Source organism: Pseudomyrmex gracilis, unplaced genomic scaffold (genome assembly GCF_002006095.1).
Source record: "Pseudomyrmex gracilis isolate BER0280 unplaced genomic scaffold, ASM200609v1 scaffold_318, whole genome shotgun sequence".
In the NCBI taxonomy this organism is placed as follows: domain Eukaryota; kingdom Metazoa; phylum Arthropoda; class Insecta; order Hymenoptera; family Formicidae; genus Pseudomyrmex; species Pseudomyrmex gracilis.
The window spans coordinates 71,147-88,199 of NW_018020902.1; the positions used below are offsets into that span (position 1 = coordinate 71,147).

Sequence of the window (17,053 nt, forward strand, 5' to 3'; positions counted from 1 at the left end):
TAGTGCAGCCAAAGTATGGAAAAAGAACAGACCTAAGGTGAACCGCTCCGAGAATGCGCAGTCGTCCAAGAAAATGGCGGCAATGGCGAATGCAGGAACTACACCCGTGCCATATATGTAATACTCCTATATTGCTAGTCGCGTATCTTCGCAATGAGAGGCACGAGGCCCGAGAAAGGGAGACGCACGAAGTCCAAATATGGGCATAGATNGTCGAGCGTCATTATGCGCAGGCGCATCTACCAAGTGAGTGCGAGCGAGACAAAGCATTGGAAAGAACGCGAGAAAGAGAAATGCCCAAACGCGCTTGAATGTTCACCGCATGCGCACAAAGCAGCTGGAGAGAGAGGCTACTATATTGTCTGCACCGTAACGGTGAGCTTCAGGTCGGCACCCATATATGTAATACTTCTATATGGCTAGTTGAGCTCTCAGCGCGGTCCCAACACTACGGTGCAGACAATGCTCTACTTTCTTTATTACTCTTTATCACTGTTCAGTTTGTTCAAAAGCGCATGCGTGACATGTATCCATAATGGGCTGCGTTCAGAAATTCAACTCTGGGTTAAAAAGTTACTCGCTGCCGTTCAGAAATTAACTTGGGTTAGCCAAAATTAACACACTAGTGGCGTTCGAAAATATCGAGTAATCACATTAGAGTTAACTCTAAGAGTATTTTTTTAACCTTTGGATTTTCTGTGGTTAATAAATAACCCGTACTATGGTTGCGTTCCGATTATCACTCCCAGTATTAAAAATGTATATTTCACATCACATGTGTTATAGATTTCGAGTTCTGGTAATGAATATCGGAACGCAGCCTATTTTGGCGCAAAGTGACGAAGCAATAAAAACAGATTATAATGGAAAACATTAAAACTGTTGCATGTGTCGAGCCAATTGCGGGACGTCACGCAACATATGTAACAGTAATTTATGATTACATGTTACAAGTGTTACTATCAAAAATATCTGATTTTTCCGATTCTGATCTGCCATTGTTATTTACTCTATTCTTCGTTCGGAAAGTCACTTCCTAAATGCTACTCTGAGTAGAGTTTTATGTTTTACCACGTTCAACTCTACTCTACCCGACGAGTAAATTTCTGAACGCAGCCATGCTTATATTGACTGCGTTCCGATATTCACTGCCAGTACTGAAAATCTATAGCACATGTGACGTGAAGTATAACCTCGAAATTTTCCCGCAACGCTTGCGCATTACCAATTATTGAACACTCCTCCTACTCTTTCTTGGAGAGCCAATAAGCATCTATCTTCTATCCTTCAGTGTTGGGACAAGTCCCGCTTATGAAAAACTTGCTCAACTAGCCATATAATGTCTGTTCGTTTTACCTGAACTGGCCGCTCTAGGTCAGAGTTTATCTTCTTTACTCTACGTTGGAAAAAGAAGGATAAACTCTGACCTAGAGCGGCCAGTTCAGGTAAAACGAACAGACATATAGGAGTATTACATATATGTCGGCACCGTACTAGCAATATAGGAGTATTACATATATGACCCGTGCGCCGTTTTATTTTAAGAGCCGTCTACAATGGAGAGTTGTAGGCCGTAACAGTAAGAAATTGACAAATCACAATCGATTATTCTTCTGTACTTTGTCTGTGATTGGTCAATTTCTTACTATTACGGCCAACAACTCTCCATTGTAGACGGCTCTTTAGGATAATATTACATTTGTCTTACGACAAAGATTTTAAGTATGTTGATTGGCTATCAGATAGAGTTTTATAAAGAACTGTATTTAGTAAAGAGCCGTCTACAATGGAGAGTTGTAGGCCGTAATAGTAAGAAATTGGCCAATCACAGACAAAGTACAGAAGAATAATCGATTGTGATTTGTCAATTTCTTACTGTTACGGCCTACAACTCTCCATTGTAGACGACTCTTTAAATATGATTGAATCTTGCCTTTAGATCTTCGCTGGATTTAAATGTAGAAACCAATCATATTGAAGAATCACTAAGTGCTCACTGATCTGCTCAGTCTGCTGAACATGGGGTGCGTTCAGACAACTCAACGGTTGAGAGATCATCGCTTATGATAGGACTATTCTTCAAAATCTGCTGCGGTTCCAAAAGTATGATCCAATCAGAAGTGATTATCTCTCAACCGTTGCGCAACTGTTGAGTTGTCTGAACGCACCCATGGTCAATCAATCCCCAGTATGATAGGATACGTAGGAAAATTTCGATCTACAATTTGGCACCTCTGCTTGCATGAGCATCCGCACTGTTTGTTCACGGAACGGAGATCGTTCTGTTGCGTAGTAGGGTGTCCTATGTATAGTAGAGAAAACGTGTTCGTGAAGCGGCTCGTGAGAAAAATCGACATGATGATTAGCGACATCGGTTTATGTTTGTATGCAAGGTGCACAGTCGTTATTATAACTGGTGATGTTAGAACTAAATCTATCAGCAGTGACAATGCGTTGTGATCGTAGTACTTGTTCGGTAAAGTCGTCGTCGTCACCGACATCGACGTCATTGCCGTCATTGACGTCGCCGTCGACGTTGTCGTCGTCGCGGTTGCCAACGCAGTTACCGTCGTTGACATCATCTTCGTCGCTGTCGCCGTCGCCGTCGCCGTCGCCGTCGCCGTCGCCTTCATCATCATCATCATCATCATCATCATCATCATCATCATCATCATCATTATCATCGTCATCATCATCATTATCGTCTTTATCATCATCTTCATTGTCACTAGTGTTACAAAGCGCACATTGTCATTGTTTATCTTGGTATTTGGCACTATTATTCTTGACACGGTCTATCGTGGAATGGCAGCTGCTTCAAAGAAAAACCACTCACGCAGAAGATTGGCTGCCTTAACATTCCTGTCTAACATCTCTCTCGACGGCAGTCACCGGGATACAAGATTAGCTGTACTATCGCGAAATGAACCGACACACACATGTAAAGTTAGCGAGAGCCAGTCAGATCAACAAACAGTGATTGATGCATGTCAAAGCACTGAATTCGAAGTTCACTCTATGGAAGAGATTTTGGATGATTATCCGGAAGAGACACATGATTTCCTGCAAAATGAAGTTATAGAGCAGACTAATTTCGTACAATCGCATAAATGTGTTGATCATAACTCTTTTAGTTCCGATTCCGATGGGTTACTCACACCTGCCAAGGCAGCAGTCACCATGTTTTTAGAACAGGAAAGGAATCACTTGCAGTTGTCTTGGGGAATACATGGTTCTTTCAGAGAACGGTAAATATTTTTCAGTTCTATTACATAAAAACAGATAATGTATACATACATCATATACTTACGAAATAAGACTACCTATGTTTTTTCTTTATATTTCTGTGCCTAAAGAAAGGTCGTCTTTGTGTATTTATGTATATCAAACTTGTTAACCCTTTAAGATCAGATGTGAGTCTCCCAGACTCATCCAAAAGTTTTAAATCGATGTCTAAACTACGATGTGCTAAACTACTACCTCTAATAGATAATAGTTTAGCGCAACATGAAGGCGTGACACAAAACTTTAGGGCCTTAGCAACGGTAGAGATCGTTGACAACGTCATTTGTTTAATAGCTTTGTGGATATTTAATTGTGAAGTGTAAAAAAGGTCTGAGGGCTGAAGCACAGATTTTTGCATATGCATAAGACAAAAGAATCAACCAATCAAAGCCTTTTAGAACAAAAAGTGGGAATGGAAATGGAAGGCTGGATTGGTTGATTTTCTTAGCTCTTAGGTGTTATGCATTATGGCTAGTCTACAATGAAGGTCATAAGACTGTAGGAGTGGAGAGTAAATTATTTTTCGGTGAAGAAACGACGGGAATAACGAAATGGACAATTCCCATTTCGCACTGCCTACTGCCTTACTGTTAGCCAATGAAAGACGTGTGTTAAAAAACGCGAAATAATTACTTGTATAGACAAAAATAAAAGAACTCCAAGAACCTTACTCCTTACTCTATACTGCCTATTCCCATTGTAGACTAGCCATTAAGCGTCGTCTACAATATAGTCGTAAGCCGTAAGCCGTAAGAAAGTGACTAATCACAATCGATTATTCTTCCGTGATTTGTCTGTGATTGGTCACTTTCTTACGGCTTACAACTGTATTGTAGACGATGCCTTATGCAAAAGTCTATGCTTTGGCTCTGAGAGACCTAAGTCTAGCCAAGACGTTGACTTTTCGAAAAGTAAGTAAATTTTTTTTCAGTTTGAGCTCTTATATAAAATCAAATAATTGATGTTTTTTTTTTATAATTTTATCAAAATATATACAGGGTGTCCCAGAATTGCCGTACAATCTCTCGTAGGCAGGTAGAAGGAGTAAAACTGAGTCGAAAAGTCCTGAACCATTTTTTTCTATTATTTATAATAAAAGAGTAATTATTGAGTAAATCAGGCCAATCAGCGTAGNATTGGCCTGATTTACTCAATAATTATTCCTTTATTATAAATAATAGAAAAAAATGGTTCAGGACTTTTCGACTCAGTTTTATTCCTTCTACCTGCCTACGAGAGATTGTACGGCAATTCTGGGACACCCTGTATACATTTACAACGACTTATTAAATTATGACGCGCAGAGTATGCGATTTGCGGAAACGGGAGCTGCCACCCGGAAAATTTAAAAAATACTGAATTTTTGCGGATATATTCGATTTTAAAGTCGCGTAGACTTTACAGATAAATTCTGACTAAGTCATTTTTGAAGTCTGATTTTAAAGAGTTAAGATTTTGTAATATGATATTGAGAAAAATACATTTTTAAATAATTCAGAAATATATATAATTTGTACATCGACAGTTTTAAATACAATATTTCAGCATTAAATTATGTTGTAAATATGTGTTAATCTTAAAAGTTTTATTGAATAAACAGCATATGAACAAATAAAACATCATTTATCATAAAATATTTATTAATAAAGATAAATAGTAATAGATTTATATTAGTAATAGATTTATATTATCTTTTAAATTTTAGCATTATATAATAAATAATCTAGCATTATATAATATAATTAACACAAAAATACGCAGTTATAAATTTGTATCCGTTTACATGAAATAGCTCGCTATCTTGTATTGGGCGACCATTTCATAATAGGCACCTTTATTTATTATACTATATAATGCGAGATTATTTATTTTTAACACAAAAATACGCAGTTATAAATTTGTAGCCGTTTACATGAAATAGCTCGCTATCTTGTATTAGGCGACCATTTCATAATAGGTACCTTTATTTATTATATTATATAATGCGAGATTATTTTTAACACGAAAATACGCAGTTATAAATTTGTAGCCGTTTACATGAAATAACTTGATATCTTGTATTAGGCAACCATTTCATAATAGGCATCTTTATTTATTATATTATATAATCCTAGATTATTTATTTTATATATATATATATATATATATATATAATGCTAAAATTTAAAAGATAATATAAATCTAATTGTAAATGATGTGTTGGGTCCGAATCATTTACACGAAAACATCAAACTTTTTGTTAGTGTCGCTAACTGCTAAGACAACGGAGATTCTGTAAAGGGGTTATCGTATAAGCGCGGAGAAGAAAATAAATCATTATAAAACTTTAAAATATGTATTTGATATTTTTATGTCGTAGGCTTCGCTGTCATTTCAATTCACTCAAATGTGCATATGCATTATGAGTGATTTATCATGTAGTTGTGTCAATTTATTGCATACTTTGTCGGTATAAACTTAAACTTTCCACAATTTTATAATTTTTAATATGAGACACGCAGCCGTTCTTAATATGAGATACTTTATATTAAGAACTATCAAGTCCTTTATTCTGTCAATTTCTTTATTTGATGTATTAGTAAGTTTTTAGTAATCATATTTTGAGGAAGAAAAGAAGAAGCAATCGTGATCTTACAGTCACAATTAGAGACTGTAAGAAGCAAAAAAATAAAATATTCAAAAACATCTAACTAATTCAATGTCCCAAAGCATACTATTGACTTACTATTGACTTACTAACCTTCCTATAGGAAAGAAACTCTTTGTGTCTCATATTAGGAATCTTTTTTTGAGCCAGCAAAATCGGCACTTTTGATTTAAAAAAGTCCCATAAAACAGTATATTTATTATCGATTGCTACCTTTTGGCGATAAAACTTGAATATATTTCCCATAAGTTTAACATAAAACTACAAGTTAAAATTACATAAATTATTTAATAAATTACAATCCTTTAAAAAAAGGGCTTCATAATAGACATCTTTACTCTATCTTGGCAAGTTTTTGTTGTTTTTAAGAAATAAGTTTTAAGGTTTTGTTTTATATGCATTATATATGAAAAATAAGCAATAAGAATTCTCTAAAGTGATTTTAATTTAAAAATGCAGTAAAATAATTTAACCAAATATGTATAATACATATGTGATAATTCTACTAATTGTTTGAAATAGTAAACCATTCTAATTCTTGAATGTATTGTTCTGAACTATGTTAATGTCAGTTTTATATTGATGGTTCGTAGAAATTGAATTTACTTCATCAGAGTTTAGGGAACATCTAGTAGTATCAGATTCTTGAATTCTTATGAAGTGAAATATCTAAAAAAAGGAACATAAAAATAACAGTTCAAATCCAGAAATTATATTCAAGAATTCTTTTAACATATTGCAAAAGCAAATTACATTATAATTATTAGGACTGCGAATAGTGACGTCGTCGACTATTTGTAATCCGGATACTTCGAAGTATCCGGATTTCAAATAGCTGAGGAACGAATATTCGGATATTTGTACGCTTCGAATAAAACGGATAGAACAATTCGAATAATGAAGGTTGCATTGTGCAGTCAAACATGTAACTTGCGACATTTCTTCCTCATCATTTTATATATATACATATATACAGGGTGTCTCAGAATTGGTGTGACATATCTCGTAGACAGGTAGAAGGAGTAAAACTGAGTCGAAAAGTCCTGAATCATTTTTTTCTATTATTTATAATAAAGGAGTAATTGTTGAGTAAATTAGGCCAATCAGCGCCGACCTTTAACCAGGCGCACATCAATGAGCCGCGCGTCTGGTGTGTGTGAGCGCTCCGCGCGGTTCACTGACGTGCGCCTGGTTGAAGATCGGCGCTGATTGGCCTGATTTACTCAACAATTACTCCTTTATTATAAATGATAGAAAAAAATGGTAAATAATAGAAAAAGATTCACAAACCTGGCAACCCTCTCAGGATTATTATTTCCTCAATAGTCCGTTACATAATCTTGCAATATTTTTACATAAAATAATTTTAAAAAACCTTGAACCTCCGTCGAGCTTTGTTTATAATAGCTTTCACCTTGCAAGTCTGATCTCCGAAGTAACATTTGATGAATCATTTGAGTTAATCTCTCTCAATGTTATATCTCTATTTACTAACATTCCAATTGATCTTGCAATCAGTGGATTGGAGAAAAGATGGCACTTGATAAAACACAATACAAGCTTACCTAAAGAGGAATTTTTTCTAGCTCTCAATTTCGTTTTTAACTCCACTTTCTTTTTAATAACAAATACTATAAACAGACCTTTGGTACCAGACCATTAGTTCTTTATCTTTCATTCTATCTCTACATGTCAGATATGTTGATGACAGCTCTTATGGTTCCTAGAGATCAGTTTGATGTTGTTTTAAATCTTTACAATTTATATCACTCTCGACTTCAATTCACCATAGAAGTTGATTGTGATAGACTCAACTTTCTGGACATTACAATTATAAAAAATAATAGATTAATACATGACTATCAAAAGCCAACGTTCTCAGGCAGATATCTTAATTATTTTTCAAACCATCCTATCTGCCAAAAAAGAGGCATGGTCATGGGCCTTGTGGACAGAGCCTTCTTTTTCTCACATCCTAAATTTCATTCAAAGAATTTTGACTTGATTTTTAATATTTTAACTGACAACAATTCTCGTGACTTTATCTATGACATTTTTATACAAAGACTGAAACATAATTTTTTTTTAAATAATGACTTTTAAATATTGAGGAAGGTTTTTGTCAAACAATACTTCAAACGACGTACAGCTTCGTTGGTTTGTGATGCCTTATATAAGTAATTTTTCTGAAAAGTTTTTAAAATTATTTTCAAAAGACAATAATACACGCTCAGCTTTTTATAATATTGATAAATTGTCTAAAGTCATCAATGTTCTCAAGGATCCTCTACCTCTATCTATACGTCCTTTTGTTGTATATAAGATTAATTGCCGTGATTGTGATGCATCATATGTCGGACAGACTGGCAGAATGTTGCAAGCGAGAATCAAAAAACTCAAAAACCATATTAATAGAAATTCCTCTCAAAGATCTGTGATTATTGATCACAGAATTCGATACTCTCACGAATGTGAATGGGACAGCGTAAAAATATTAGACAATAAGAGATCTTATAATAAACGTCTGATATCAGAAACTCTACACATAAGAAGTCAAAGCCACGGCCTTAATTACATAGCGACACCGAAAATCTAGATAAATTTTATTTACCTTTTGTTGATAACACCCGTTGACTACATGTGTCTTATGATCGTTGATTGTAGCCTTGACTTTTAATTAAATCGACCCACAATTGTTCGGTGCTTTCAGTCGCTTTGTTATTCTGTAAAGTGGTGGTCGTCTTGTTCCTACATCATGAACATTTAGTGCGAGACTCATGTGATGACCATTACTACTTTGTTTTGTGAGTTTTCTTATCAACATTATTGTATAATCACTGCAAATTTCTATATGAATTTATTGTTTTGTAGAATTATATTGAAGAAGACCTAATCCAGAAGTCGAAAACGTTTTATACATTGTTTCCAATAAATTAATTCAACCAATATACGCATCAGCATCCGTGTTTGCTTCAAACAGCCATTATCAACGTCTTTATATTTAAAAAAAAAATCTTAAAGCTGCTTACACACATTATTACTAATTTAATTTCACTTTTTTATATAAAACGTAACTAAACATTTTTCAGAAAATTATACACTTGCAGTAAAAAATGTATACATAAATAACATATAATAAAAAAATAATGTTAAAAGAATAATGTTAAAAATAAAATAATGTTACTACTAAAAATAAATTGCAGTAAGTTAAGTTTATACATACCTTGAAGACAGAATGCAAACAGAGCTCAATCTGCAGTGTTTAGTAGTTTTTAAAAATTATGCTTGTCGAGTGAAAACTTGCGTCAAAGATTAAAACTGATAAACTAAATAACCTAAGCAAACTGATATAGAATCTTTCCGCGTGTCTTATATGTATACGTGTAGATTTTTCCACACACTATATGTAAACACATGGAGGTCAAAAAACAAGAAAACGACATGACAACAGGTAGTTTGATTTATACATTTTTCAAAAGCAAAAATACGGCTTTAACTTATTCGTGTTCGACATGATATTGATTAAATTATTTTGTAATTTTATGTGAATCATTTCAGAGACAGATCTCATAATACATATAAATTCTTTATTGTTGTTAAAAATGTTTTATATATATACATCTAAAAAGTTCACAAAGTTATTATATGTCTCAATAGTGAAGTTTAATCTAATATTATAATTATTATAATTATTAAAAGCATTTAATAAATTGTCAAAGTTAACTTTGCGTAAGGTCAATTAAATTGTGTATATTTATTTATAATTATACATTTAAATTGTCTCTGAAAAAGATCCAAAATTTGAATAAAAAAAGTTGACGTACATATTTAAATAAAGCTTTTTCAAACACAAACATCTAGTTTTTTGCTTGTATCGGCTTCTTTTTCTGTATTTACTAACAATTTGTAAATGTGAAAGTTTTGTACAATGAGAAGGCAAAACCGTAAAATATTCAAAAGTTGTACGTACCAAATAAAGAACGTCAATCGCACATCTCTCAGCTATAATCAACTTGTTATTGATCAAGTTGTTTTAAACTGATAGGAATTAATAAATATACACACGATGTTACATTTACTTACATATGTACATACCTACCCACGATTTCACATTTACTTACATATGTACATACCTACACACGATTTCACATTCATATACAGTTATGTGTATAGATTTGCACGATTTTATGTACGATTTTATGAAACTTTTAAATATTTATGCATCTAGATTTATAAGTATTTATAATATGTACAAAGAAAAAATAGAGTTATTTTTTTATTTTTCATAATATCAGAATTTGAGTAAACTTACTTTTAAAGGGATCCTGAACTGAATCTGTTTTATTGACTGAATTTACGGTTTATGGCGTCAGATCGTAGTAATAATTCTTTACTATAAAAGTTATGCAGTTTCTACGTAGAAAACAAACTGCGTTCCGTTTTTGGAACAACATAAAGAACAATATAGAGCTTTTAGAAATGTTTTTAGAAGGTTAGTGTAAATAAATAGTGTGCGTGAAATAATGAATAAATAGTGTATGTATTCCAATATTGTTCTGGAAATATTCACGCACATTATTTATTCATACTAGGCTTCTAAACGCATTTCTGAGAGCTTTATATTGTTTTTTATGTTGTTCCGGAAACGGGACGCAGTTGGTTTTCTACGTACAAACTGCATAACTTTTTATATTAAGCAAATATTACTACAATCTGACGCCAAAAGCTTTAAACTCAGTCGGTAAAACGACGGAGTTTGACCGTCAGTTTAGGATCCCCTTAAATGACAAGCATAAATTCTTGAACAATAAATATCACTATTTTTGTATTTGTAATTTTTAATATTTATTGTAAACACGGCTCGACGAAATTAGAAAGAAAAATTAAATCACAAAGAGATCTATGGTTCAGGTAGGAGGTAGACATTCAAAATTGATTAAAAACGCATTGTATTCTGGGATGTTTCGATCATTTATTATTGATTATCTTTAGCACTGTTTGTAATACAATAATATATCAATTAAATACAAATTAACGGTTTTTAAAATGTATTTTTGTTTCCTGAAAAAGAATTTGCTATGAAAAGATGGCGGTTGGCCATATTTCGGCCGTCATCTTAAAAAAACCTGTCAAAAATACAGTTTATCATGATTATCTCGGAAAGTAATCACGTTAGAAAAAAAGTTTTTTAACAAAAAATGTAGAAAATTAGATTTTTTATAAAAAAGGTTATGATCTACATTTACCTAACTTTAACCGTTTTCATGTTAGAACGTTAAATGCACTGCATTTATTGCAATGCATAACGTGACGCATGATAATCTCAATCGAACTCGAGTTGAAATAGACACATGTTTGGAGTGAGTGTTGCACAGAATAATTTTTTTTTTTTATGTTTGTGTGTAGACAAGGGCGGCTGCGTCCGCCATCTTAAAAATTGCAGGGAAGAGGCTACGTCCCTCCACTTGCACTTTCTTTTTGCTTTGCGTAAAACCTTGAAACCTATGTGGAACCTTGCTTTAGTTTTAGTCACGTTGCCTGTCAGTGTACGGTATGCAGTGTAATATGTTTACTGCGAGCGTATATTGAGAAACAACGTGGCTAAATTGAAGCAATGTTCCATATAGGTTTCCAGTTTTTACGCAAAGCGAAAGGTGGATGCAGATGGAGGGGCGCAGCCCCCCCCCCCCCTGTCTACACACTTACAACACATACAAACATAACTTTGTTATGTATTTTATATTTGTGTTATAAACGTGTAGGCAGGGAAACTTTGATCTCCGCAAAAGGGGCTTTATCCCTCCTCTTGAACTTTTCCGGATAATCGTGAAAAACGCTTTTTTTACAACATGTTACAGATAAAAGTAGCAAATTTTAGTGTAGACATAGACTGGTAGCTGGATTTATGCGGGAGCGGCGCACTTAGACACCGTTCAATTAGTCACAGTGCAATTGGACACAGAAAGACGCGCACTGTTCAATTAGACACCGTAAAAAATGCGCACCGTTTAGTTGGACACTGTTTATTTGCACACTGTTTATTTGCGCACCGTTTATTTGCACGCAGTGCAGAAGGACACCGCTTATAACTGTGCAGTTGTACACCGTACTGCGCAGGCGCATCCGAAGGTCTCGGCGCACGACGCGCAGACTTAGCGAGGAACCAACGAGGAGAGGGGGGCGAGGAGGAGGGGCAGAGGCTCTCCTCCTGTGGGGGGCGCAGCCCCTCTTTGCCCCTCTTGCCTATACGCTTATTACACAGTGTAAAAGACTGGGCTTTTGCACTGCGCATCCTTTGGAGCTTCAATGGATGACTAAGCGCTAAGCTTACTTACACTCTCTCTCTCCCCTCCCCCTTCCCTTTCTCTCACCCCCTCCCCTTTCTTCCTTCCCCTTCCCCTTATCTTTCTTCCTCCTCTCTCTTTCCCTCTCCCTCTCTCCCAGCGCCTGAGGGGATCTTGTCCCAGGGCGCTTTAAAAATAAAGCATCTATCTATGTATCTATCTATTTATCCCTCTCGCGCCACACACGCGCACACACACACATACACACACACACACACAATATTATAAGTAGTGATTTGGAATTTTCTCACCAAATACAGAAGTAAGTTCTATAATATTGATGTAACAATTATGTAACACTTTAGTTGGTACGTAAATGTTACATTGATGTTATATTTAACATAACTCTACCTCTTACTTCTGCGTTTGATGTGTTAAAATACTGCGAATGTGACGAATCGTAGGGTTCACACAGATATAATGCATTAATATACTTACACATACGTACACATACACATGGAGTATCGGCAGCCTTCTCGTGGCATACTCTGAATGGATATTACGTAATGTTCAACGAATGCCGATTCTCAAAAAAATCATTTTTCAAAATAGTGTTTAACAAACTCACGTAACAACTTTGTTTCGCGTCGTATATCTGTAGAGGCACTGAATTCAGCGTTCTAACATAAAAACGGTTAGAGTTAGGTAAATGAAGATCAGAACCGTTTTTTATAGAAAATCAAATTTTCTATATTTTTTGGTAGAAAACTTTTTCTAACGTGATTACTTTCCGAGATAATCATGATAAACTGTTTTTTTGACAGATTTTTTTAAGATGGCGGCCAAAATATAGCCGACCGCCATCTTTTCATAGCAAATTCTTTTTCAGGAGACAAAAATACATTAAAAAACCGTGTTATTGTTTTATTCTGTGTTGGGGCAGTCTTTCGAAAGGTTTACCAAATTTACAATTCTCGCGAGATGATATTTCGCGAGGATTGTATCAAAATTCACTCTATTATATATCAATTGTCCGCTCCAATTTTTACAAATATGTTAAGATATGCGTAGTTCGCGTACAAATTATAACAGATGAAAAAGAAGTCTTCATGAATGTAAATGAAGTTTGTTTCTCATTAGATTGTTACAAACATCTTGTGAATGTAAAAATGCAGCGTTTGTACGATGCGCACATTGTCGACAAAATTATTGTTTTTATTGTTTTTATGATAAATTTTATCCAGCAACATGTAATGCACCTTCTTGCACTTAAATAAAACGTTTCACATTTTATTTGTATAGTACTGATTCTTTTAGTGTTAGAATTAGTTTTAACACAATAAAAAATTTATTATTTTATTTATTTTGAATAATAATTGCATGATATTTTACAACTTAATTGTATTTAAAAAAAACTCACCGAGACTCGAACTAGCAGCGCTTTACCGCCACTACTAGTCTAGCGTGCTACCACTGCGCCACGCACTCTTCGATAAAACGCTCTATTTCATATGTACTTATGTCGCTCGAAAATTTTTAAGTGCGATTTTGTCGCGAACGCTTGAGTGCGTCTTATGCGTGTACCCTGTAACACTTGGGATAGTGACTTATCGATACAAAAAGTTTCGGCGAAATTGATTGGTCATACATCGTGCTCTCTCCTTGTCAGTGCACGCCAGCAAGACCACGGATCAAAACAACGGATAACATAGACATGCTAAAGAGTATGATGTCTATGTATCCAAGATCTACCGAGAATTCAAATAGATTAGAATAAATAATACGTAATATAAGTTAGTCAGAAAGTAAAATGAAATTGATTTATGAAAATCAAAGTATAAAAATGAAGTCAAAGGTTTTTTAAAAATTTTGAAAAGCCAATAAATTAACATATAAAATCAATAAAGGTAAAATTAACACTTATAGCTTTAAAATTGTTAAAACACATTGAAATGTCGTAGTTCTTATTCACACACAAAGAAACGGAACAGAATCCGATTGTCTTGCAATACATATAATACACGTATGAAAGGTGTCCGGAATAACGCACAAGATCAAACTCGAGACATAGAGAAACAATAAATGATCGAAACGTCCCGGAATACACTGCATTTTTAATTACTTTTGAATGTCCATCTCTTACTTGGATCATAGGCTCTGTGGTTTAATTTTTCTTTTTAATTTTGTGATCACATTTTTGCCTCCGAGTACTGAAAGAAATTACAAGCTACTTTATACGCTACTGAGTATATCAAAATATCCGGATAATATGGATATTCGAATAACTCGAATAGTATTATTCGTACTATTTGCTGCACGAAGTATCCGGATATTCGAATACTATCCGTTGATCGAAGTTTATTTTTTCTTACATATATTATATCCGGATCACAATGTTATTCGAATTTAAGCCGCAGCCTTAATAATTATTAAATATCTAATTCACTTGTGTACAAATACAAAAAAGGTGACCTATTTAAATTAGCATAACAAACTATTACGAGAACTACGCAATTTCAAAAAAAAATGGTTTAAATAAAACTTGCTTGGTTTTAAGAGGAAAATAGAATAACGTCACTGATTTTTGAGTTAGTGGACGTTTTCAAGCTAAGTCAAGGTCAACTTGTTTTTTTAAGTGGAAATCTATTTTTTTACGATATCTTATTCTATGTAAAATAACAAACAACTTTTATTTGAATTAGTTTTCCATCCGACCTCTATAGTCCAAGATATAAAAAGATTCGTTTGTTTTATTATAATATTTTTGTTTTATTTGCAATTATTTATATCAACTCACTTGTGAAACTTTACTGCAATAAATGCTCAAAGTGGTGACCTTGCACTTCCAAGCACTTATTTATACGTTTTATGAACGATTGATGCACAGATAGTAGAGTTCCTTTCTTGATATTTCTGCAAGCATTTATGATTCGCTCTTTCATATTTTCAGGAGTTGTTGATGGGTTGTGATATACTTTTCCTTTAAGGTTGTATTCAGAGTAAGATCTCAGTCAAAAGTTTAAGAATCATAGCGTAAACCAAAGCTATTTTAATATTTAGATAATTGTTTGCTGGAAAAGTATTATTTGTATTAAAATAAGTTAAAAAAACTATTTATTATACTTTTAATGACTACGAAAAAGTTTTTACGTATATTTTGTGTGTGCCATTTTAATGTTCACTTTTGATACTTTTGAGTAGGATTATACTCTACGTGCAACATAAGATAAATGAAAAACTGGAAATGTATTAATCATAAAAGTTCGTTAAAACGTAACAATTGATGTATACAATTACAAATATAATTGTTTTATGTATGTTAAATATATATTTTTATTAATTTTAGCAAAATATAAATTTATATTTTATGTGATATTCTCGAAATGACTATTTTTTCGAGTGGAATTTTTTCGAGTGGAAAACTCCTGATAAGATTACAAGCAACTGCAGCTAACACGGCGATTTTATTATTTTGGCTGATAGCTGTTTTTTGTCGTATTTACGGTACCATTTTGTGAGAACTGTTTTACTACACGATATAAAAACCGACGTGATGGACATCTTTTTTCTGGATATCGCAAAGCATATAAATCAATAGTATAATCAATATTTCGTCCAGATTTACCGTATATGAAAATTATTTCAACTTTTTCTGCAACTGTCAGGTACTCAATATTCACAATGAAAAACGCACAGAATAATTCAGTTAATCAACAACTTCGATATAATTTAATTTACAGTGTAAAAATTACTGAATTATTAGACAAATATCGAATAACATGTGTTAAATCCGGTGGAACTTCTAAAGTTAGTTTGAGTTCACAAATTCGGTAAATATTTACAGGCCAATCCCTTCAGAAATTCATGACTTCGTCATGTGTTGTCAAGGACATCTCGCTGAGTAACAATCAAAAGATTTTAGCCGTCGCTCGTTGTTTATTACAAAGTTATTAACAAAAAAAGTTTTATGAATAAACTCTTATTTTCCGACACCATGTACATTTTGTTTCCTTCTCTTGAAAAAATCATGTACATACTTTCGACATTTAATCAAAACCTATGCAATAAAGAAATAAGAAAAATTAAGGAATGATTTCCGATTAAATGTCGATTCATGTCAAAAGTGTGTACATGGTTTTTTTGTGGGCGGGAGTGTAGGGGGAAGGGCAAATCCACTTCTCCTGCGGGGAGGTAAAGCTCTTGCCTACACGCTTACAACACTACTAAAAAGAACATAAAAAAATAGTCTTATAATAGTCTTATAAATAGTTAAGAAGTCGCATGTTGAAAGCTATCAGTGAACTGCGAGAAATAGTGAAACAAACTCTTGACAAATTATGAGTTACTTTGCAGGTAATCCAATTTGAATTACCTTGTAGCTTTGTTTACATTTCTGAACACATCAGTCCTACATATATAAAGTTTATTGTTCGAAATATCAGGTTATAATATCACAGAGTAAAGCATTAAAATTCGAAAACTTCAAATTGTCATATCTCCTAAACCAAAGCTACCCTGCGAAATTTTTGTAGATAATTACTCACTATGACCTGCTTTACAACATATCAAAAGAGCAAAAAAGTCGGTAAGGTGTGATTTAAAATGCATATTTTAAATATAAACACTAAACTTATTTTTAATGTATGAATAATCAAGGCTCGTGAAAAATTGAAACTAAGAATGAAGAGGCCACTAAGAGCAATCTAAATAGGCCAATACGAGCCATTCCCAGGATGTTGTGCAGGAATAAGCGTGCATGTGTATATATATATACACATGTATGAAATTCACATGTAAATTATTTTTACATGTGGGTTTTTTGAATTGAAATTTCAAT

General features: G+C 33.6%; 1 protein-coding gene across 2 annotated transcripts in view; it reads left to right on the forward strand.

Annotated features, from left to right (window-relative positions):
* The first annotated feature begins 2,468 nt into the window (after window positions 1-2,468).
* LOC109860038 overlaps window positions 2,469-17,053 on the forward strand; it is a 39,142-nt gene continuing 24,557 nt past the window's right edge. Inside the window, exon 1 of one of the 2 annotated variants that reach the window (XM_020438878.1) lies at window positions 2,469-3,248. In XM_020438878.1, coding sequence (XP_020294467.1) covers window positions 2,806-3,248 — 443 coding nt within the window. In that variant the 5' untranslated portion in view covers window positions 2,469-2,805. The remainder of the gene's footprint in view (window positions 3,249-17,053) is intronic. The other variant, XM_020438877.1, reaches the window with a different exon arrangement.